The sequence below is a fragment of the Hemiscyllium ocellatum genome, chromosome 9, assembly GCF_020745735.1.
Source record: "Hemiscyllium ocellatum isolate sHemOce1 chromosome 9, sHemOce1.pat.X.cur, whole genome shotgun sequence".
Lineage (NCBI taxonomy): Eukaryota > Metazoa > Chordata > Chondrichthyes > Orectolobiformes > Hemiscylliidae > Hemiscyllium > Hemiscyllium ocellatum.
The window spans coordinates 24,549,063-24,572,294 of record NC_083409.1 but is presented as its reverse complement, the minus strand read 5'-3'; the positions used below and the strand labels follow the sequence as shown (position 1 = coordinate 24,572,294).

The following is a 23,232-nucleotide window of genomic DNA, read 5'->3' as shown; positions in this document are numbered from 1 at the left end:
CAAGCAAACTGAACATTGTTATTTCTTCATAAGAATGTGGGCCTGACTGGAGCAGCAGTGAAGCTAGTATTGTTTTTGAATTTTGAAGCTTGCCAAATTATTGATGCTAAATGTAGGTAACATTATCAAAGCACGTTTCTCTCACACCAGCTAGGAACTTGGTCCCTGTTTTGTCAGTCCATCCATTCCTGTGGATATAAGGTTTTTAAATGTGAGCACTCCATTTAACTATTTGAGTTAATCACTGGAGTATTCAAGTCCTCCTGGATTCTTGATTTTAAATTATTCAATGTGATTTTTTTTCTCCCCTGAATTTACCAAGCACTGGACAGTTCAGGAATATTCCAAATATTTACAATAGGTGTATTTACACTATTGAAGACAATCTGGCAGGTTTGAATATCATTCTAGTCAAAAACAAAATATGAATAACTTTATGAATTACTTACTGTTCACCAGCATGGCAAGCCAAGTATTACTGAACTACCAGATTGTCTCTTGAGGATTCCCAAATCTTAACAGTGCATTCGAGAGCTGTTCACTATCACCATCTGGGACAGTCTCCCATACTGCTCTTAGAATTTGGAAAGCGCGCACACTGCCCTTCAAAGAACGATCTGCTGTCGCAGGCTTCACTCTTATTGCATACGTTTATTGTCCTGTTCTTTAATGTGATAAATTATTTTACAAACAATTTACAAAATTCTTTAAATCCTGAAGAACTGTGATGCCAGCCCTTTGTAGAAGTGAATGGAAAGTGTGGCATTTGCTCGACCTGTGACTATATCAGACCTAACTGAACCTTTAGCAAGGTGTGGAATGTGTCCCACAAACGTTTTTGAAAAAGCAAAGCTTATGCTTTGAGATTTAAGTGTTCAATTAGATATGATTTTAAAGAAAAACCCAAAAATTGAGAGTTTGTTTTCAGCTCCTTTAAAGAGATATGCTGTAGGCCTTCAATTTTGTGACCTGTGATCATTCTTTGATAAAGGTGGCTGTGTCCAAAACTGCAGGATGTTGTGCCAAAGTGTCTAATTGGGTAGGTGAGCTTTATTACTGGTGTAACTTGGTTAATTTTGAGATGGAATGCGACTTGAAATTAAATTTTGTTTTTAAACTGAGGTGTCCTTGTGTAACTCAAGTGTAAAAACTATGCTCGTGTTTACAATGCATCTTTCGCTTTTACAGATTAGTATTAATGTTTTGTAAATTAAAATTTAACATAGAAAACAGTGCAAAGAGAAAAAACATTCTAAGTTTCAAGTCCAGTGACCTTTTGTCCATTCAGATGAAGAGTCGGTGAACTTGAAACATAACTTTTCTTTGTCTTCACAGATGCTGTCAGACCTGCTGAGTATCTCCAGCACTTTCTTTGGTTCAGATGCCCAGCATCCTATGTTCTTTGTTTTGTTAGAGATCCTAATAATTTAACTTCGGGAGCGAGAGGCAGCAACTGTGATAAACTAGGATTAAAATCCCCCACCGTGGCAAAAAAACACATAATTCATTATATTTTGCAAAACAATGTACTGTAAATAGGAAATGCAATTGAGCTAAAGCAAGAAGGCATACCATCTGCCTTGTCATCTCAAATTTCTTTCTAAACTTTGAGGACCAGGCTATCAGAATTTTGTTTGCTCGCTTCTTTTGAGATCACAGCCCACAAATGTCCCAGTACCAAACCCTGGGCTGGGCCAGGTTACCAATTGCAGTGGGGTGGGGAGCTCTGCCAGATTGAAGTTTTATTTAAGAGCAGCATTGCAGATTGAAGTTGACTGTTTTGACTAATATTGCGTCAGCAAACTTGGAGGAAATCCTTCTGAATGTATTGATTAACTGCACTGAGTCTATTTACATGCAGTAGTGCTGCAATGTTCTAGGATGCATGAATTGTACAAGGAGACCTTGCCCTGAATTTTGTTTGTGTTGTGCAACTATAACCCAAACAGTGTTGAATTTAAAAAGTAAGAATTATACATTTTGAGCTGCAGGTTAATGTCCAATTTTAGAAATGAATATCAGCGCTAGCTGACACTTTCTTTCTCTCCTCCCTGTCCTGCTTGCATGTCCATCAGATTTCTCACTAAACGGGAGCAGAAACTGATGCATCGGCGACGGCATGCAGAGGAGCTGCTGGAGTGGAAGCGGCGGCTCGATGCCGAGGAAGCTGCGATCCAGCGAATGGAAAAACAGGCTCTAGCTGCTTGGGACAGGGAGCTCAAACCAAACATGGCAAAGAGAGAGGCAAGCGAGAAGATTACAGAATTGAAAGGTAATGTTAGCCTCTGTTTCTTGTTTGTTTGCTTTCTCTTCGAGACAGTAATGCATTTGTTGTGGTTCTGACTGCTTTCAAGTGCACTTTGGTATCGCTGATTGTCATGGCATGTGTGAGATGATGTATTGATGTGTAAATGTCATCAGTCTGGATTAATGCAGAAGCAAGGTGTAAACCTGGCATTTTACTTTGCCTGTTTCATTCATTCATGGAAATCACATTTCCTGAGCATCTGCTGTGATCCGTTTAATCAGCATAGGTCAGATGTTGGAATTATTATCTTTCTCAATGGTACCTTGACACGATAGCCCAGTGTAGTTTCCCACTCACCCTCTCGTGGGAGGCTGAAGTTCCAGATTTTAATTTTTTCATTACTGTTGGTGGTTGCGTATCACTTGCAGAGTTGAGAAGCAGCAAAAGTTGTAATCAGTGTGAGAGCTTGGATGTTGTTTACACAAGGCTATGTGGTCACTTTGTTAACACGGAAAAATCTAATTTTCTTTGCAATATTGATAATTAATTTCATTCCTCACCATTAATAGTAGTATGAAACTATAACCCCAGTACTGCAGTGAATGTTGTATCGAATTGATTAGATTACTTACAGTGTGGAAACAGGCCTTTCGTCCCAACAAGTCCACACCGACCTTCCGAAGATCAGCCCACCCAGACCCATTCCCCTACATTTACCTCTTCACCTAACATTACAGGCAGTTTAGTATGGCCAATTCACCTAACCTGCACCTCTTTAGACTGTGGGAGCAAACCGGAGCACCCGGAGGAAACCCACACAGAGATGGGGAGAATGTGCAAACTCCACACAGACAGTTGCCCAAGGTGGGATTTGAACCCGGCTCTCTCGTGCACTTTGACTATCAGCAGATATATCTTATTGTATCTGAATTAGTACAAGGTGACCTGTGACCTGTGCAAACTTAACTTTCTCTGGTGAACTGTTTCTAACCTACTCCCCTTATGATATTGTTCTTTATTTCAGGTGCAGGTAACATATTGAAAGGAGATGGTCTTGTAAGGCAGTCATACTGAATTGTGCACCTCATTTTAAGCACTGTTAATCCATTGCAGTCTAAATGATCTAAGTATTGTTATTTTCTATAGACACAGGCAGTGAGGAAGAATGTCTTGTGCCACCTTGCTCCCAGCCCCACAGTGACAGTTCAATTCCTGAGGAGGTTAGAAGTTCAACTGCTCAGACACTGGAATCACCATCAGCAGCCCTTCAGATGACCACCAGTCCTGACCATCGTATTTTCACAGATGATGCTTATTCCCAGGATTTTGAATCTGTCGCAACACACAGTAAACAGGTAAGAGATACTTTGCAGGATTTTTTCCTACAAAAACTTTCTAATTAGTAAGGAATGTCATATACAAGGCTGCAGAGAATAGAAAGTTCTTGGCTTCATTCAAAATCAATCCCAGGTTATTGGTCATAGTAGCAGCAGGGGTTTTGCAGTTAATCTCCGTATCTCAATGTTAGAACAGGGTGGACAATTACAGGTATTCAGTGTTGATTCTGCTGATAACTATCTTGATGCTCTTACTGAGGAATATCTTTGTATCTGTATCATAGATCTGAGGCCCACTATTCAGGCTTCACAAAGGCTGTGTGGGCAAGGTGCCACTGCGTACTTCAAATGCTCATGGAGCTCTGACTTGACAAAATTGAACGCCTCCATAGATGTAGGAAGGAAAATGTAAATTGTATTTTCTTGACAACTCTTGACTCCATTCATCCTTGGATCTTGAAAGAGTTGAAAGATCGGAGGCTGAGGGGTGACTTTATAAGAGACTTATAAAATCATGGGGGACATAGGATAAATAGACAAAGTCTTTTCCCTGGGCTGGGGCTGTCCAGAACTCAAGGGCATAGATAGTGAGAGGGAAAAGATATTAAAGAGACCTCAGGGGTAACTTTTTCACAGAGGGTGATATGGAATGAGCTGCCAGAGGCAGTGGTGGAAGCTGGTACAATTACAACATTTAAAAGGCATATGAATAGGAAGGGTTTGGAGTGATATGGGCCAGGAGCTGGCAGGTGGGACTAGATTGTGTTGAGATATCTGGTCATCTTGGACGAGTTGGACCGAAGCATCTGTTTCCATGCTGTACATCTCTGACTCTATGAAATAGTATGGAGCTTGAGTGGGCTTGTGCCAGGAGAATGCATTTTAAGCAGAGACAATACTGATGTGATTATTACTGACCAGATTTGATCTGCATAGGGAAATCTTATGCTCTTCAAACATAATTATTGAATCATCTATTTCCAAATCCTCAACATGGGCTTGGCAGGGAATGGAATTCTGAGAGGGATTGGGAAATGTGGGTAGGAAGAAATGGGCATTCTGAGAGTGAATGGGCAATAGGAGTAAAAGAGAACTGGGGGAAAAGTTGGGCATTGTTTGGGAATAAGAATTCTTTAGAGGGAATGGGAAACATGGGAATGGGAAGGAATGAGACTTCTGAGAGGGAATTTGAGACTGGAGTGGCCGAGAATGGATGTTCTGAGAGGAAATGGGAAACAAGATGGGGAGAGAATGGGATAGAGTGTGGGGAGGGGATTGGGAGATCTGAGAATGAATGGAAAGTATAGGTGTGGGAGGAGATGGGAATTCTGCGTAGGAATGGAAAACATGGAGGGGGGGGTGGATGAAATGGAAATTCTGAGAGAGAATTGGAAACAGGAGTCGTAGGGAATGGGAAAGAATAGGATTTTTGTGAAAGCATGGGAAGTGTGCGTGGACTTGATGGATTAGCAATGGGAAATGCAGGTACATAGATGGGGGAGGGGACTCTGGGTGGGCTGGTCCTCTGAGGGTTGATGTGGACTCAAAAGGCCAAATGGCCTGCTTTGACACTTTACAGAATCTCCGATTATTTGTCTCTGCCCCACCTCCATTCTTCCACTGCAGAAGCCTCGTCAATGTCTGTCTTACTTCCAGACTTGACGATTGTACTATATTACTTGTTCTATTCCAGAAAGCCGGTTGGTGAAGGATAGTACTAGAACTAATTTTTGCACCATTCGAATTAATTTACATGATTATACATTGCAGGCAAGTTATTTGTATTCCTTTAATTACAGTCTTGGAGAACTTCAATTTTAATTGCTCCATTAATGGAAAAGCCTTCAGTTACCAAGACAGTGATGTCTTTAATTCCCTCCCTGAACTTTGTTTCTGTCTGTCGCTTTTTTCCTTCAAGACACTCGAACTGTATGACAGATTTCACATCTGGCCTTGGATCTCTTTGAGGCTCAGTATCATGTTTTATTCTATTTCTGTGAAGCTACTTGGTTTGTTTTATCATATGAAAGATTTGTTATAAATGCAAGTTTTTAAAGATAAAACAGGAAGAAAACAGGTAACTGTGAAATAAAGCATCAGAGCAGATTTCAAAAGTGATGAGTATGCTTAAAAAACCTCAGCTTTAAGATATGGCGATATGATGGGAATGTACATGCACTTCTTAAAAAAAAAATGACAAGGTATCATGCATTAGATTAATTGGAAAGGAATTAAAGCAGGGATAGCAAATGGGATTTACACAGATAGAAGGATGGAAACATAGAAGAGGACTTGGGGAAGTTCCTGAGTGGTTCAAGTAAGTCGTGGTTTCTGGGTTTGCTTCTGGGGACTGTTTTTTTCCTGATGTTTGTTTAATAATATGATTATGTGCCAAGAGCATGTGGTGTTGAAAACCAAAATATTGTAAAATAAGAATGATTAATGTTTTGAAAAAGTTAAGGAAGCTGTGAGGAGATTTGATAAGAAGCTGGAATGGTTTAAAGATTACAGATAGAATTGTGTTGGCGGGTGTGTGTGTGGCAGTGTATTTTTTAATTTTAGATTAAACGTACCAGCAGCAATTGTAATTTGAATGGGAGCAGGCCTGGTGCTATGAAGGATGGTGATTTGTAAATGCAGGTTCATTGGGCAATAAAGGCTTTACCTCAAAAGCTATGCTTTTAATTATGGAGCAAATAGAATTCTAGAACTTAGGAAGAGAGATTGTTCAACCTTCCCATAATTCTAGCTGGCCTAGTGGTGGTGTCACTAATCCACCTAACCGCACATCTGTGGACTGTGGGAGGGGTCTGGAGCCCCCAGGGGAAGCCCATGCAAACACAGGGAAAATGTGCAAACTCCACACGCAGTTCCTGAGAGTGAAATTGAACCCAGATCCCTGGTGCTGAGGTAGCAGTGCTAACCACTGAGCCGCCATGGAGGCTGACAATCAATCTCCTGGCTTATCCAACCTTCTTCCTTTTTCATAAACTTGGAAATTAATGTCGGACTGGAACTAATGTTTGCTTTCTTCTCTGTTTTTTCAGTCTCCTTCCTCAAAAGTGACTGAGAGTACATCGAAGCAAGATGGCCAGAAAATCAGCTCCAGCAACCGTGTGCATGACAGACCTGTTCTAAAATCCCGCCAAGCATCTGGCAGCTGGTCTGATGAATCTGTTTCTGTGACACAGTCAGGTAGGAAATTTCGATCATTACCAAGATTCAGAGGTTCTTCAAGTTATTTGATGTGCTTCAAAACTCGACACGATGTGCATTTATTTTTTTTAAAAGTTGCATGGCTGAGGGTATAGCACAACACCGAGGGATGGTGATTCTTGAGCCTTTGTCTTGTGTGAAAGTGAAAATAGCACCTGATATGCTGTAGGATTCAGTAAGGGAGTTTTGTTTTAATTCACTTGTGGAATGTGGGCATTGCTGGGTGGCCAGTATTTATTGCCCATCCAGAGAGCAATTAAGAGTCAACCACATTGCTGGGGGTCTGGAGTCGCATGGACACCACACCAGGTAAGGATAGCACTTTACTTCCCTAAAGAATGTGAGTGAACCAGATGGGTCTTTCTGGCAATCGATAATGGATTCATGGTTATCATTAGACTTTTAATTCTAGTTTTTTTATTTTATTGAGTTCAAGTTCCACCATCTTGTGTGGTGGGATGATGACATGAGTTCTGTCACAGGAGGTTTACCCTCTAGTTTGGCTTATTACTGTATTGTCACTGTAATTGAGGCCGACAGCCCAGAATTAAGTCAGCATCGGTGTGATAGATTGTCTGTGAACATCTCGTTCTGACAGTTTCCTTTGGAATCTCTGAAGTTGAAACAGTAAGAGCTGAATGCCTGTGCAAGTTTGATTTCATTGGTCTGTAACTTCAGTCATGTTACTCCTGTCTAAATTGGAGAAAGAATGCCACCAGCTTTTCAGAAAAAAATTGCACATCACTGAAGTATTCAACAAAGAAAAGTCAACTCCAACAGGTTTCCCTGTTTCTGACTCTCCAGCTGTATCCTTTGCCACTCCAGCCTCCCATTTCCCACATCTCAGTAGGCTGTTCAAGCCTCGAGTGAACCCAGCATTTACTGAAACCTGTCTCTGTAAAGTTACATGCCTCCTGCCTCATCATCCACAACTCTCAGCCAGAGGCTTGACTATTCCATCCTCTTCTGGTCAGATTTCTATCATTATACTCCATAAGTGTGAGCACTTCCAAAGGTTTGCTGCCTGTATTCTGGAATGAGCTATTATTGTGAAAATTATCAGACTGTCCTTAATTGACTTTTGCCTCCAAATCTTTCAACATCTTCAATCTAATTTTCACATTTTTGAAAGCCCTTCATTATGAATCCCTGTCTTGCTTTCTGACTTTTAGTCTAACATGGTCCTCCAACCTCTTGTGGTCTTAATTTCTCAGATTGTTGCATCCCTTCCAGAGTTAACCTAAATCATGGCCATGTTATGGTAGCCAGATTCCAGAATTTCCTTCCAAATCCCATTCCTCTCATGTCCTTGAAATGCACATCTTTTGCAAGCTTTTAGTCTCTAGCTTCTCATTTTGGCTTTTTCCTCAATATGGTTCGAACCATAATAGTTGCACCATGCTCACCGTTACTGACTGCCCAGATAGTTCTGCTGTGTGATCAGCTGGTATGTACGGTGATACTGTAGGTCTGAGGAGTTGATGTGTTTGGTGACACTGTGGTCCCCAAGTGGTCAGTGTGTCCATTGCGTGAGGCTTTGTCAGTGGTACAACAGGTTTGATTAAAGTTGTTGAACAGGTTGTGAGAAGTGTCACCAAGAGTTATGCAGGTTTGCATATATCTCTTATCTGCTAATGTTAGTGTCCAAGTTGAGGTTGATTGCAATGAGACCTATTTACATCCACTGGATGGATCTTCTGCAGAAACTACGTCAGACCAGAGTGACATTGAGATCAGGATCCGTGCACTGAAGGACGAACTTAAGAAGCGCAAGTCCATTGTGGACAAGCTGAAGAGAGAGCAGAAAAAACGTCAACAGGAGCGGTTGAAAGCACAGGAGGCCAGCCTCATCAAGCAGCTAGAGGTGAGATTGAAACCTCCACTGCCCTGCAGGTTTCAGCTGGGGATGGTTGGAACATGAGACCTTGCACAGGTTGAGTTCAGAGCATTTCACAAGTTTCATTCTGCATTCTCAAAACCAAATCAGCATCCATCTCCATTAACTAAAAATTGTTGGGGGCTGTTGACTTTTATTCTTGCCATCTTAAGGAAAAGTGATCAAGCAGGGTTGCTTTTTCTGATTGTTTGTTTGTTTGTTTGTTTGTTTGTTTCTCTGCCATTAATAAGAGTTCCTTTATTCTTCCAAATGTTCATTCAAACTTTTTTCCCCAAATTCCTCTTCATGTCCCCATCTCATCTTATTTCAAGAGCTTCCTTTTGCCAGTGGTGTCTTGGCTATTCTGTCCTTATACTTTCTTCTTCCTGACCAACATCCCATTCTTCATTAAAACACTTTGGGGCCTTTTGCTTGTTAAATGTAGCATATGTATATAGCATGTAATGTTGAATGGCGTGTCCAAGTGTTTGAGTGGAAAATCTGGAACAAACAAACTTGTTTTGATCATGTTCAACCAACTGGGCTTTTTGTTATCCCCATTTATCTTTCTTGTGGTTAATTTGGCTTTACAAATCACTAAAATTAGATTTTTTCATTCAGAAAAGAATTTGTGGTTTGTCTTGTGCAGTTGGCAAAAGTGTCATGTGTACTTGTTTAAACCCCAATGTTTGATTTCACCTTCTCCATGTTTCTTTCAGTCCTATGATGAGTTTATTAAGAAGACCGAAGCTGAACTCAGTAAAGATCTAGATATTGCCAGCTCAAGCTCAACCAAACCGCAGATTAAAACACTGTATTCCACTGCTACTGAGAAGCCGAAGATTAAACCGCTCTCTCTGCAGAGGTATTTTAATAATGGATATTAATTATGCAACGTTATGAAGGGATGCCTCTTGTATTTCTCTTTTATACCCTACTGGGACCCCTTTTGTCCAAATTAGTTGCTGGTTAGATGGTTCGTTAGTTAAGGAGACCAATACATTTGCAGAGCCTTTACAGCAAAGATATGTGCCTTTTGGCCGAACAGACTAATGCAGTTATTTAGTCTCATGCGACTCTACTTCCACTTTGTCTCAACCCATCAGTGCATCCTTCTGTATGTTTCTTCACGAGGTACTTATCCAATTTCCCCTTAAATATATTCGTGCCATTCAACTGAAGCATTCCAGGTACTAGCAAGTTCCATGTTGTCATCTTTCTCAGGGAAGAATGGTTTGTTTTGAATTTCTGATTTGATTCATTAATGTTAACTTCCTGTTCAGGTCAGCCTCACAAGTGAAAACGTTTCTCCCTCCATGCAGTTCAAGCACCTTCATTTTTAAAGTTCTTTATCAAATCTAGTTTTTAAAGTTGCATATCCAATCGCTAGCTTATACAATTAATGGCAGGGTCCTGTTGAACAAAGAGACCTGGATGCAGGTGCATAGTTCCTGAAAGTGGAGTTGCAGGTAGAAAGGGTGATGAAGAAGGTGTTTGGCATGCTTGCCTTCATTGGTCAGACATTGACTGTAGGGGTTGAGGTGTTACATTGCGGCTGTAGAGGGGTCTGTTTCCATGCTGTATATCTATATGACATTGGTGAGGCTACTTAGTCATAGAGATGTACAGCACGGAAACAGACCCTTCTGTCCAACTCATCCAGGCCAACCAGATATCTCAACCAAATCTAGTCCCACCTGCCAGCATCCGGTCCATAAGCCTCCAAGCCCTTCCTATTCATATATACATCCAGATGCCTTTTTACTGTTGCAATTGTACTAGCGTTAACCTCTACCTCTGGCAGCTCATTCCATGCATGTACTACCCTCTGCATGAAAATGTTGCCTCTTAGGTCTCTTTTATATTTTCCCCCCTCACCATAAACCATGCCCTCTAGTTCTGGACTCCCCACCCCAGGGAAAAGACTGCCTATTTATCCTATCCATGCCCCTCATTATCTTATAAACCTCTTTGAGGTCGCCCCTCTGCTTCCGACGCTCCAGGGAAAACAGCCCTAGCCTATTTAACCTCTCCCTAAAGCTCAAATCCTCTAACCCTGGGAACATCCTTGTAAATCTTTTCTGAACCCTTTCAAGTTTTACAACATCTTTCCGATAGGAAGGAGACCACAATTGCATGCAATACTCCAACAGTGGCCTAACCAGTGCTCTGTACAGCCGCAACATGACCTCCCAACTCCTGTACTCAATATTCTGACCAATAAAGGAAAGCATACCTAACGCCGCCTTCACTATCCTATCTACCTACGACTCCACTTTCAAGGAGCTATGAACCAGGTCTCTTTGTTCAGCAGCATTCCCTATGACCTTACCATTAAGTGTATAAGTCCTGCTAAGATTTGCTTTCCCAAAATGCAGCACCCCGCATTTATCTGAATTAAACTCCATCTGCCACTTCTCAGCCCATTGGCCTATCTGATCAAGATCCCATTGTAATCTGAGGTAACCTACTTCGCAGTCCACTACATCTCCAATTTTGGTGTCATCTGCAAACTTACTAACTATACCGCTTATGCTCACATCCAAATCATTTATATAAAATGATGAAAAGTTAGTGGACCCAGCACCAATCATTGTGGCACTCCACTGGTCGCAGGCCTCCAGTCTGAAAAACAGCCCTCCACCACCACCTTTTGTCTTCTGTCTTTGAGCCAGTTCTATATCCAAATGGCTAGCTCTCCCTGTATTCCATGAGATCTAACCTTGCTAACCAGTCTCCCAATGGGGAACCTTGTCAAGCACCTTACTGAAATCCATAGATCACATCTCCTGCTCCGCCCTCATCAATCCTCTTTGTTACTTCTTTAAAAAAGTCAATCAAGTTTATGAGACATGATTTCCCACACACAAAGCCATGGTGACTATCCTTAATCAGTCCTTGCCTTTTCAAATACATGTACATCCTGTCCCTGAGGATCCCCCCAACACCTTGCCCACCACTGACATCAGGCTCACTGGTCTATAGTTCTCTGGCTTGGCCTTACCCCCTTTCTTAAACAGTGGCATCACGTGAGTCACCCTCCAGTCTTCCGGCACCTCACCTGTGACTCTCGATGATACAAGTATCTCAGTAAGAGGCCCGACAATCACATCTCTAGCTTCCCACAGAGTTCTAGGGTACACCTGATCAGGTCCTAGGGAATTATCCATTTTTATGCATTTCAAGACATTCAGCACTACTTTCTCTGTAATATGGGCATATTTTAAGATGTCACCATCTATTTTCCTACATTCTACATCTTCCATGTCCTTTTCCACAGTAAACACTGATGCAAAATACTCATTTAGTATCTTCCCCCATCTCCTGAGGTTCCATGCAAATGCCACCTTGCTTATCTTTGAGGGACCCTATTTTGGATTCTCCTTAACTGTCTTTGCCAAAGCTATCTCATGTCCCCTTTTTGCCCTCCTGATTTTTCTCAAGTATATTCCGATAGTCTTTACACTCTTCTAATGATTCACTCGATCTATCCTATCTATATCTGACATATGCTTCCTCCTTTTCCTTAACCAAACTCTCAATTTCTCTCGTCCTGCAGCATTCTCCATACTTACCATCCTTTCCTTTCACCCTAACAGGAATATACTTTACTGGACACTCGTTATCTCGTTTCTGAAAGCTTCCCATTTTCCAGCCGTCCCTTTACTTGTGAACATATGCCCCCAATCAGCTTTTGAAAGTTCTTGTCTAATACCGTCAAAATTGGCCTTCAATTTAGAACTTCAACTTTTAGATCTGGTCTCTCCTTTTCTATCACTATTTTAAAGCTGACAGAATTATGATCATTGACCCCAAACTGCTCCCCCACTAACACCGCAGTCACCTGCCCTGCCTTGTAGAATACTGCATACAGTTCTGGTCACTTTTCTATAGGAAGAATGTTAAACTTGAGAGATTGCAGAAAAGGTTTACAAGGATGTTGCCAGGACTGAGTTGTAGGGAGAGGCTGAATAGTTTGCAGCATTTTTCCCATGGAGCATCGGAGGCTAAAGGGTTTTCGTAGAGGTTTATAAAATCATGAGGGGCATTGATAGGGTGAATAGCCAAGATCTTTTTCCCAGGGCAGGTGAGTCCAAAACTAGAAGTCATAGGTGAGAGGGGAAGATTTAAAAAGGGCCTGAGGGGTAAACTTTTCAGGCAGAGGGTGCTGCATACATGGAATGATGATGGAGAAGGGTACATTTACAATTTTTTTAACTTTTAAAAAGCATTGGGATGGGTACATGAATAGGAAGGGTTGAGAAGGATATGGGCCAAATGCTGGCAAAGTGGGACTAGGTCACATTGGGATATCTGTTTGTAGCAGATGAGTTGGGTCTGCTGTATAACTGACTCTATGACCCCATACCTTTTGACCCCCATGAGATAAAATGTGTCATGGCCAGACTGTCTTTTTTTTTAAAAAATGCATTTGTAATGAAGTCGATCTGTTTATTCTTTATATGAAAAAGAAAGAGAATGGATTATTATTTTTGAAGAGGATATGATGGCTGAAGGTTGCATTTGACGTAAAACCTGTACACTTGCCGTTGCAGGATATTGTATGTTATAATCAGTTCAGTTGAGTGGGTTTTTGAGGTCTGCCTTAAAGCAGTCTAGTGGGTGAAAGATTTCTACGAAGTATTGAGTATTGTTGGAATAGAGAACTGCCACGTATATTGTGATCCGACCCCCATACTGTAATTGTTCAAACAATGAAACTGAGAAAATCACTGCCCATTCATATTCAATCCCCTTTTACACATGAAATGTGACCTTTGTTTTGCTTCCCACTTTCTTATCTCTATCTACCAATGTTGTCTGAAGAATATCTTGCTCCAACTTGGCAACCCAGTTTACATATACATTGAGTACTGTTCTGTGGTCACCTTCAGTGTCAAAGAACCTGCATGCCATGTTGTCACTTGCTGGTCTTACCTTGGAATGTAGGAGTGAGAGCCATTCGACCAATTTGATGTTGATTCCATTCCTTTTATACAGTCTGTACTAAGCCCAGTACATTTTTTAATCACCTTCCATCAGTTTGTGCGAAGTGCTACAGTTATATTCTTCTTCAGATGTTGGTAACAGTGATTCATTTAAAATTTATTAGCTCCTGCTTTGGGCAGTCTGAACAATGTAACTTCTTGACATTAGTGCTCTAAAATCAATACATGCATGTGTGGAAAATAAAAATTGCTACACTTTTATAACTGACGAATGGTAGAGTTTTTAAGCATTTTTGCATTTGTGTGGTATCATCAGATCAGTACAGTAACTTTTTTTATATTTTTTTAATTTTATCATGGATTGGAGTAAGAATTATTTTGCTTCTCGAAGACTTTTTTGATAGCTGACTGCCTTTTTGTTGTAATTCCTATAAGACAGAAGTACAGAAAGCTGGTTTTGTAATTTAAAATATGACTAATACCTGCAGATAAATTGTATTATATTATTAAAGTCAATTTATGAAGATTGTGGAAATTAAATTGTACAACAATTTTTGCAATTCTGCCTGGGTTATCACTGTTCAGTTACCAGTTTTACCTATTGCAGACTGTACTAAAGGTTAGACAGAGATGGGGGAATGTTGTTCATTGAAACTGATGAAGTTAGACTGCTACAGAGATAAGATAAGTCTGGAAAGTGGCACTAGTTGGGTAGCTCTTTCGGCAGCCGGGATGGACACAGTGGGTTGAATGGCCTCATTCTGTTATTGTAAAGTTCTGTTATTCTATAATTATGGATGCTTCATCTCTGTCACCACTGTCCAGGAAGCTGGTGTCGGGGTGTATCCATTATGAAATTACAGAGCTGATTATTCTGCACGTGCTGCGTGTTTTATGCTGCAAAGTTCCAATTTTATAAATTATTTCCCATGTTTCCAGGACTGAATCTGCAAAGAGCTGGAAATCTCTTACTGAGAGTGAAATATCCAAAGCATCAATGGGCCCCATTACAAAGCAGGGTATGTATTTAACACCACAAACAATAGGGCTTGTTTCTTTACAACACCTATGATGTTACGTTACTTCAGAATTGCAAAATTCCATGTTTACACGTAGTTTAATAAATTGACTTTGTTCAGCAGCAAACTATCAGCATTCAAATGGGAAGCTAACATAAATAGGCTTTTTTATAATTCTGCAATTCCTCACTAACTGCTTCAGCTCAACCTGTTCTCCTTTGTAGCTGGATTTATTTAATTCAGACCACCATGAATTAAGCCTTTTTTTAAGAATCTAAATAACATTTATTTCAAAAAGGCTTCTTCTTTCACTGAGAATGCATGTTTTTTTAGAAAGGTATAAAAATTGCATCTGAAGTGCTTTCATTGCAAGGTTACGGAAAGGAAGTTCATGTCCCACGTCAGAGACCTGTGCTTTGTGAATCAGACTGATGCACCAGTGCAGTGCCATGGGTGTGCTTCGCTGTTCAAGTGCTATCTTTTGCCAAAGATGCTGAACTCCGGCCCTGACTGCTCATCAGATAAATACAAAGAATCCTTTTCTACTTTTGGAAAACAAGCAGAGGGAGTTCTTGTGGGTATCTTGGCTAATATTCAGTCTTCAACCAACACCTAAAACAGACTATTTCATCTCTGTTATTGCTACAACCATGCTGTTCAAAGTTGGTTTTGGAGTTTGTGTTTAAACCACGTACTTAAAATGCATGACAAGGTGATTTTGGGGATCAATCTTTGTGAAAGACATTATATGCAGGCACTTAGTTTATAGAAACCGAGTTATAAATACATTGCTTATTTTTACAGATCAAAGATCGTCGAGTCCAGATGGGCAGAAATCCAACTTGCTCAGCGAACTGTATGCATCAGATCGAAGCAAGTCTGCAGTCTTCGATAATCGACCTGATGACTCCTCTAGGAGTCCTTCTCCAGTTTTCAAATGTCATTTGAAATCTCAACCTGACTTTGTTGAAGGGCTGGATAATGTGGCAGGAGCTCTTGAATATAGTCGTATGCCAGATCAGTTGGCATTTAGGCCAGAGGATGGTTCTGGTGATGAAAGTGTTGTGTCCAGTCATCAATCTGTGCAAGATGATATCCAGGAGGAACTTGGTCATCTAAAATCAGAAGACTCTGATGTCGAGGATGTGCTCGGCTTGTCTCAGCAATCTGATCAGTCTGAACCCTTGCTGAAATTAGACATTGAGAAACTGCAGCACATCAATGTCCCTGAGCGTATCAAGGAATTAACTCCACTGAACAGAGTCCTATCTGATGACACAGAGCAGCCTTTAGAACCTGAGCTTGTTGAGGACTTGAAGGATGAGGAATGTTACTTGCACCAGGACGGCTATTCTGATGAGGACGGTGCAAGTGATCATTCAGCCAGTTCTGTGAAGATTGTCAGATCAGTTAAGTCGGGCACCTCCATTGCATCTGCGTTATCTGACTCTGGAAAATTGAAAAGAACTCCATCAGAGAATGATTCTTATTCTCAAGATTTTGAGTACCTTTCCCAAGGAAAGGAAGCAACTTACTCAGAAAGTTTTGAGTCACTGCTAAGGAGGAATGAAGACCTGGATGAAAGTTTACAAGGTGGGAGTTGCAAGGCTGGACTGGAGTCTGCAGAAGCCCTTTCGCTAAGGATCACAATCACTAGTGACAAAAATCTCACTGAGGCCCAAGTGCTTTCCTGTCCTGAGCATTTCAAGCAGGAGGGAATGAATGAAGGGGAAAAGCTTTCTCGAAGTGTTTCACCAAGTATCAGTCTGGATGATGAAATCAATGAGCTGCTGTGTGAGAAATACCCACCCAGCTGTAGTAGCGTACATTCAGAACAACTTGTAGGTTTGAAATCACCAACTGAGAAGAGCAGGAATGAAGAGCAAAGTGATGCTAGCAATGAGGAACTGACTCCCATGCCATCACATTCTCCCTCTCCTTGTCACACCCCAACAGCCATGTTGCTCGAAACCGATGAGCTGCCTGAATTTCACATTGGTGCAAGAATTTTAGTTAGTGGCATCCAACCAGGGACACTTCGCTTCAAGGGCAGAACTAGCTTCGCCAATGGCTTTTGGGCTGGTGTGGAGCTGGATAAGCCAGAAGGCAGTAATAATGGGACATATGATGGTGTAGAGTACTTCACCTGCAAGGACAAATGTGGCATCTTTGCTCCTCCTCATAAGATTTCCCTTCTACCTGAACATTATGAGGATGCCATCGATACAACAGAAGATGAAGAGGACCTACTTGTGGCACATAAATTGGGTCAAGACTACAAAACAAGTTGTGATGGAGGAGAAAAGTCAGAGCTTTCAAAAGAAGTAGCAGAACTGCAGGTGGACAAGTTTGAGCTCAGTAATACTCCTGAAGAGCAAGTAGACTTCAAGCTCAGTTCATTTAAAAACAATTTGACTGATCAAAATGCAAGTGATCAGTTTCCTGAGCCAAGTAAGTTTGACTTGCTGCACATTATTAATAAATCGAGCAAGGCAGAGGAAACTTTTGGAGATGACCAAAATTTAAGAGAGAGCTTGTCCAAGTCTGGTGAGGAGGAACGATTGGCAAACTTGAGTAAAGACCAGAATGAAGAAAGCATCAACCAGAATGATGTGTTCATAGAGAAGGCATCCAAGGCAGTACTGGAGACAGAAACCAATATCAACATCGATGTGTCTGTGTGTTCTTCCAGTGCACAAACGGAGGAGTTTTCACTAAATATCCATGAGAACTCTTCAACTCCTCTGTTGGATTTACTGAACAGGGAAAAGGACCAACTTGAGGCTCAGTTTAAAGTACCATTCCTCGAGCCTGAATCTGAGGAAATCCATGATGAGCACGTGGACATTAAAGGAGAGGAACCCAAGAACAATCGTGAAGATAGCGAAGACTTTAAAGGAGATGATCTGAAGAGCAGTGACTCAAAGGCCAATTCTTTGGTTGATGTGATACTATCTTCCTTTGTCAAGGACACTGTTGAACAATTGCAAGAAATCAAGAAGTCTCGAGCTGAGAAGATCCAGCTTACTAATCAAGGATTACGGTGCAAATTGGATGTTGAATCCTTGCCTAGGTCACTTTCCAAGGATCGAGAGGAGGAACACAAGACTGTTATCCAATTGGAGACATCTGAAAGAGATGATAGTGATGATGATAAGGAGGAAGTATTATCTCCAGATCTTTGTCCCCGACCTGTAAGTATTAATTTTGAACCTGTTTTGGGATGGATTTTAAGAATTGTAAGTGTTATCTGTATCAAAGCATTGATGCAATTGTTTTATGAATACTTCCAGAACTTGTTAAATTCCCACGTTTTAATATACTTCTAGGATTATCATTGTTTCCCTAACAACATGTCAAAATACAACTCTACTTTTTTTAAGGAACATTTTGCAGGTCATCATTTTCAGACATTACCCTTAATGTTCCCCTTTACCAAGGATCTTTTACCAAAGACTGTTGTGAGGAATATCTTGATAAATTGTTAAATATGTTTGTGGGTGATCAAATCAAGCTAGGGGAATATTCTTAAAATTTCTGATGTCTCTGTATTTTCTACCTTGTCCATCAATTCTCAAAATGTATTAGTGCAACTGATTATTTCTCAAGGATTTAGTGACCATTTCCACTGTGTAATTATTGAGTTTAGAAATTAATGATTGCTTTTGAAATTCAAACCTTTTCCTCCTGCACTTTTCTGTCCTTCACTCAAAGGGAGGCAGTGTTTTTAAAGAAGTTCTTTTAAACTAAGTTTTGAATCATGCTTTTCAATCTCTGGCTAAATCAGTTCACACACACTTTATACAGCGCAGTGTTCTGAAGCAAAGTCCCGAGCCTGAGTGACCATCTGATTAGAAGAACAGAAGGGTTTATGGTTTGCACATATTAACATTGATTGGACAAGCTGCTCTTTTCATGAAAGTGTTTGACAAGTTCTCATACTGTCCATTCCTTTCTGAACATTCAATGTAGGAAATCACTGAAATAGGTGCTTGGGTCACTTTGATTTGACATAGCAACATCCTGACTAAACTGACACATGCTCTTCTGATTTGTCAATATTTGTATTAAGTGCAGGAATAAAAAGGGGTGCACCAGTCAACTGAAAGTGATCTGATTTTGGAAAGCTGAAGCTCAGAACATTCAGTCTGAAATCATTCATTCCCCTAAGTACACGACGGTTAGTCAATGAAGAAATTCTCCATACTTAGATTCTGAATCAGCAAAGGTTTGAACAACCTGTATTTGAACAACCTGTATCAGTTTCCTAAAGTGGACATTACTTTTTCAATGGTTAATTGTAACTAGCCATATTTCTTGTGGTTGCATAGTTTGAAGGATATTCACTGGCTTCATCACAATGTATCTGACCCGAAACTGTTGAAAAGCTGTATTCTTCTCATCCTCCACACTCCATGATAGTCAGCAGTGGGATATCTCTCTTTGTGAGCCTCATGAAATATTCATCACACCTAATGGATAAGTGTGACATGTTCTTTTCATAATAAGTTTATTTTTGAAGCTCAGGAGGACGACTTGTGATACTTTGCAACTTTGTCAAGATTTTTTTTCCCTCCACCTTGATTACAGCCAAAAACTTTTAAAACTTAAAAAGGAGAATAAAGCATTTGTTTTCACTCCATCAAGTAAATTTTGTATTGAGTTTGAGTACTCAGTCTTAAAAAATATACTGTTTAATGTTCTGGATCTCACTCCATGTGGAAACCTTGACTTTCATTACATGGCTGAGAATAAATTGGAAATGAATTCCAGCCTGTATCCAACTTATCAGACATGCTCTGAGATATAAAAAGATGATTCTCGTTTGTTTGTCTCCCGGTGTCATGCTTTGATTTCACAGTTTATTAAAACCATTTATTGTTCATTTAATGTTTTGAAACGAATTTCATCATTTTTTGTTTCTGACCGTCAGTTTCTAGAATGACCAACAGTTTGTGTACTTTGCGACAGGGCAGTCCGGTGTTTGGCACAAGTGGGCAGGAAGAATTGGCCAAACGCCTGGCAGAATTGGAATTGAGTCGCGAGCTGCTCGATGACCTGGTAGATGACCAAGATTGGTTTGATGAGGACTTTGGGCTGAGCTGTAGCAAAGTGCAGCAGCCAGTGCAGGAGGCCCAGTCTCCAAAGGATGTGCCTCTGAAAATCCAGGAGGAACCTTATTTTGCTGTACCTCATGATACTTTAGAGGTTGAGAAGATGGTTCATACAGCGGCTGAGGAGCTGTGGAAGTTGCAGGAACTTGGCCATGATCTAGGAGATCTACAAGTACCGCCAGACTATCTTGTGAATAATAAATGGAAAGATGTAGAGAGTGTGAGCAAAAGAGCTTATTGTGAGGTGAGATCCAGTTTTTGTGTTTGAACACACAATTACTTTTTCTCAGTTCAGCAAGAAAGGTGTGGATTAATAGTGCTCCACAGCAGCTCTGTTTGATGATATGCGTAACAGAGCATGTTAAAAACATTATCTCGGTCCCGATGACTGCTTTGAATTCGATGTACGATTTTGCCCCTTCCCTAAAAATTCAAAGACCCTTTTTTCTCCGCTGTTTATACTCACCCATTATTAATTTATCATCATCATCATCATCCTGTTATCCATTAAATCCCGTCTGCTATAACTTTGCTTACTCTGAGGATCTATAGTTTGTTTCTAGTTACCTAATGAATGGTGTCTCTTCCAGTCACTCAGTATTTTTTTGAATTCTTCTGTATCATTTCTGTCTTTCCATTGGTGGTTGATACAATATATGATTATTAATCACCTTCTTAAAACTCTCTAGAATCTTGATCTTCCATAGGTCACTCTGTAGCTTTCAGATGAAGAAAGCCTTAAAGGTTGAACTTCTCAATCTGTGATCATATCTTTACCTCTTTTCCTGATAACATCTTGAGAATTTGCACTATGTTGAGGTTCCCAAAATAGACCAAAATATTCTAAGATCTTGCAGAACTTAATGTGGCTTAAATTGTTTATGTGCAGATGGAAGAACCTGTTTTTTTTTTCTTAATGGCCTTATCTATCACCTTAAATGGCCTGTATTTTGAATACTATATGGCCTTTTTCTCTAATCTGTTTAGGATCTTAGCATTTCAGGTGTAATTCCTTTTCTTATCTACTCAATGCATTACTTCATCTCACACTCAACTTCAATTTCATCTTCCGGTAAATATTCTTCTGGATATGTCACTGCAGTACAATTCCATCTCTGTCCCTTCAACCCAAGTTGGAATCATTTAGTTTCCTTCTCTTAAATTCCCAAGTCCTGATTGTGTTTATTAGTATGACAATTAAGGGCAATTTGAGCATGGGCTCCTGTGGGCCCCTTCCATTCTCCACACCTTTCTCATGTGTAATGTTTATTTCACCCCGAACCTTGCATTTTCCCAACCACCTCTATCCATTTGACTATGTTACCCTTGATTTTCGTCATATGTCGTCTCAGAGGCAACTTCTTGAAATAATTTGAAAATCCACGTTTTCCCCTACTGAGCGGCTCTTTTATTAATACAACCTTGTCAAATTGTTTGATAGTTCACAACTTGCTGATTTGAAATTCATGCTAATTGCTCCTGATTAGCTACTGTCGCTTCAAGTGCTCCTACTTCACTCCATATTTTTAACTCTTAATTTACCAACTAATGAAGCAAAACTAATTGATCGAGAAATTCCTGTTTTTCTAGTATTGGATAAGGAGTTAGCTACCCTCCAATCCTCTGGTCAAATTTTAGGAGCTAATATTTGGAGCCATGATAGTTTGCTTTCAATTTACAGCATGTCCCACAGATGTCATTTATTTTGTTTCAAAGATTTACCTCCTTTTGTGTTTTGGTGCCTTCTTTAGTATTATGTAGGTAATCTTGTCTAATACATCTGCACCTACCCTTGGTAGTTCTGCAATCAGATTAAACCGTTTCTCTAATCTCTCTTTTGCCTTCTCTTCTGTAAATCAGTGAAATTCTAAATTTATCCTTGGTTCAGATCATGGAGCAAACAGTTGCTATTTTATGTATTTTGAGCAGTATTCCCTTTTGTTTTCGTTGTAACGATCTAACAAGTTTTTTTGGTGGGGGGGAGGTGAGAGGGCATATCTAATATAATCTTTTCTCTGTTACTCTTCTTCCAGCTTGTATTTAACTTGACTAGAGAAATTTTCGCTGAGATGTTTTCTGAAGACCCCAGTGCCAGCCAACCTCCATGGATGAAGCCAAGCCGAATTAGCTCTGCTTTCTTCAAACGAGCGAGGAACCCACAGAATTTAAATGAAGTGAAGGTAGTAATTTCATGTAATCCTTTTGTCCTACTTGTCAGTAATAATGATGCAAGTGTGATGCTGGTTGGAGCTAAAGTATGTGGATTGAGTAAGTGAGTGACTCAACTCGTAAACAGTGGCCACTGTCCTGACTTGGAAATCTGTCACTGCTACTTGGAAGTCCCTCCCTAATGAGATTGTGGGTCGAGCTCAGCACCATCTTGTCAAAGACAACTAGGAAGGGGCAATAAGTGCTGGCCAGCCAGTTACGCTCCCATTCCATGAATGAACGCATTGAGCACCAAGGAACCCGATTTTAAACTCTTAAACTCCTCAATTGACTTTTTTTTTTAAAAGACACTCAGGGTCTGGGCATCGCTGGCTGGCCAATCCTAGTTGCTTTTGTGAACCTGGTGCGCTATCTTTTGTAACCACTGCAGTCCATGTGCTGTAGGTAGACCCACAATGCCCTCAGGGAGGGAATTCCAGGAATCTGATCCACAGTCCTGAAGAACCAGTGATATTTTTCAAAGTTTGGATGGTGAGTGGTTTAGAGGGGCTTTTGCAGGTGGCGGTCCTGTGTGTCTGCTGCTCTTGTCCTTCTAGATCTAAATGGTCATAGATTTGGGTGGATCTGACTAAAGATCTTTTGAATTTCTGCAATCCATCTTGTGGATTGTACGCACTGCTGCTACTGAGTGGAGGGTAGTGGAGGGCATGGCTACTTGTGGATGTAGTGCCAATCAAGTCGGCTGCTTTGTCCTGGATGGTGTCACGCATTTTGTGTTACTGGAGCTGCACTCATCCAGGCAAGTGGGGCGTATTCCATCAGACTCCTGACTTGTGCTTTGTACTCGGTGGATTTGCTATGGGGAATCAGGAGGTGAGTTATACACCACAGTATTCCAACTCTCTGACCTGCTCTTGTAACCTACAGAATTTATATGATGAGTCCAGATGAGTTTCTGGTCCATGGTAACCCCCATGATGTTCATTGTGGAAGATTCAGTAATGGTAACACCATTGAATGTCAAGGGCCATTGGTTAAATATTCTTTTAGAGTCGTAGAGATGTACAGCTCAGAAACAGACCCTTTGGTTCTACTTGTCCATGCTGACCAGTTATTCAGATAAAATCTCGTTCCACTTGCCAGCATTTGGCCCATTTCCCTCTTAAACCCTTCCTATTCATATATGCATCCAGATGCCTTTTAACTATCGTCATTATGCCAGCCCCATCCACTTCCTCTGGCAGCTCCTTCCATATACACACCACCCTCTGCATGAAAAAGTTACCCTTTAGGTTCCTTTGCAA

General features: G+C 40.6%; 1 protein-coding gene across 5 annotated transcripts in view; it reads left to right on the top strand.

Moving 5' to 3' along the window:
* cep350 (centrosomal protein 350) overlaps positions 1-23,232 on the top strand; it is a 158,676-nt gene that overhangs the window by 125,935 nt on the left and 9,509 nt on the right. For 4 of the 5 annotated variants that reach the window (XM_060830073.1, XM_060830074.1, XM_060830075.1 and 1 more), the window contains 9 exons: positions 2,076-2,272; positions 3,395-3,603; positions 6,633-6,780; positions 8,505-8,665; positions 9,397-9,542; positions 14,566-14,645; positions 15,450-17,839; positions 19,617-20,003; positions 21,793-21,939. In XM_060830073.1, coding sequence (XP_060686056.1) covers positions 2,076-2,272; positions 3,395-3,603; positions 6,633-6,780; positions 8,505-8,665; positions 9,397-9,542; positions 14,566-14,645; positions 15,450-17,839; positions 19,617-20,003; positions 21,793-21,939 — 3,865 coding nt within the window. Of the gene's footprint in view, positions 1-2,075; positions 2,273-3,394; positions 3,604-6,632; positions 6,781-8,504; positions 8,666-9,396; positions 9,543-14,565; positions 14,646-15,449; positions 17,840-19,597; positions 20,004-21,792; positions 21,940-23,232 lie in introns of those variants that run through there. The other variant, XM_060830076.1, reaches the window with a different exon arrangement.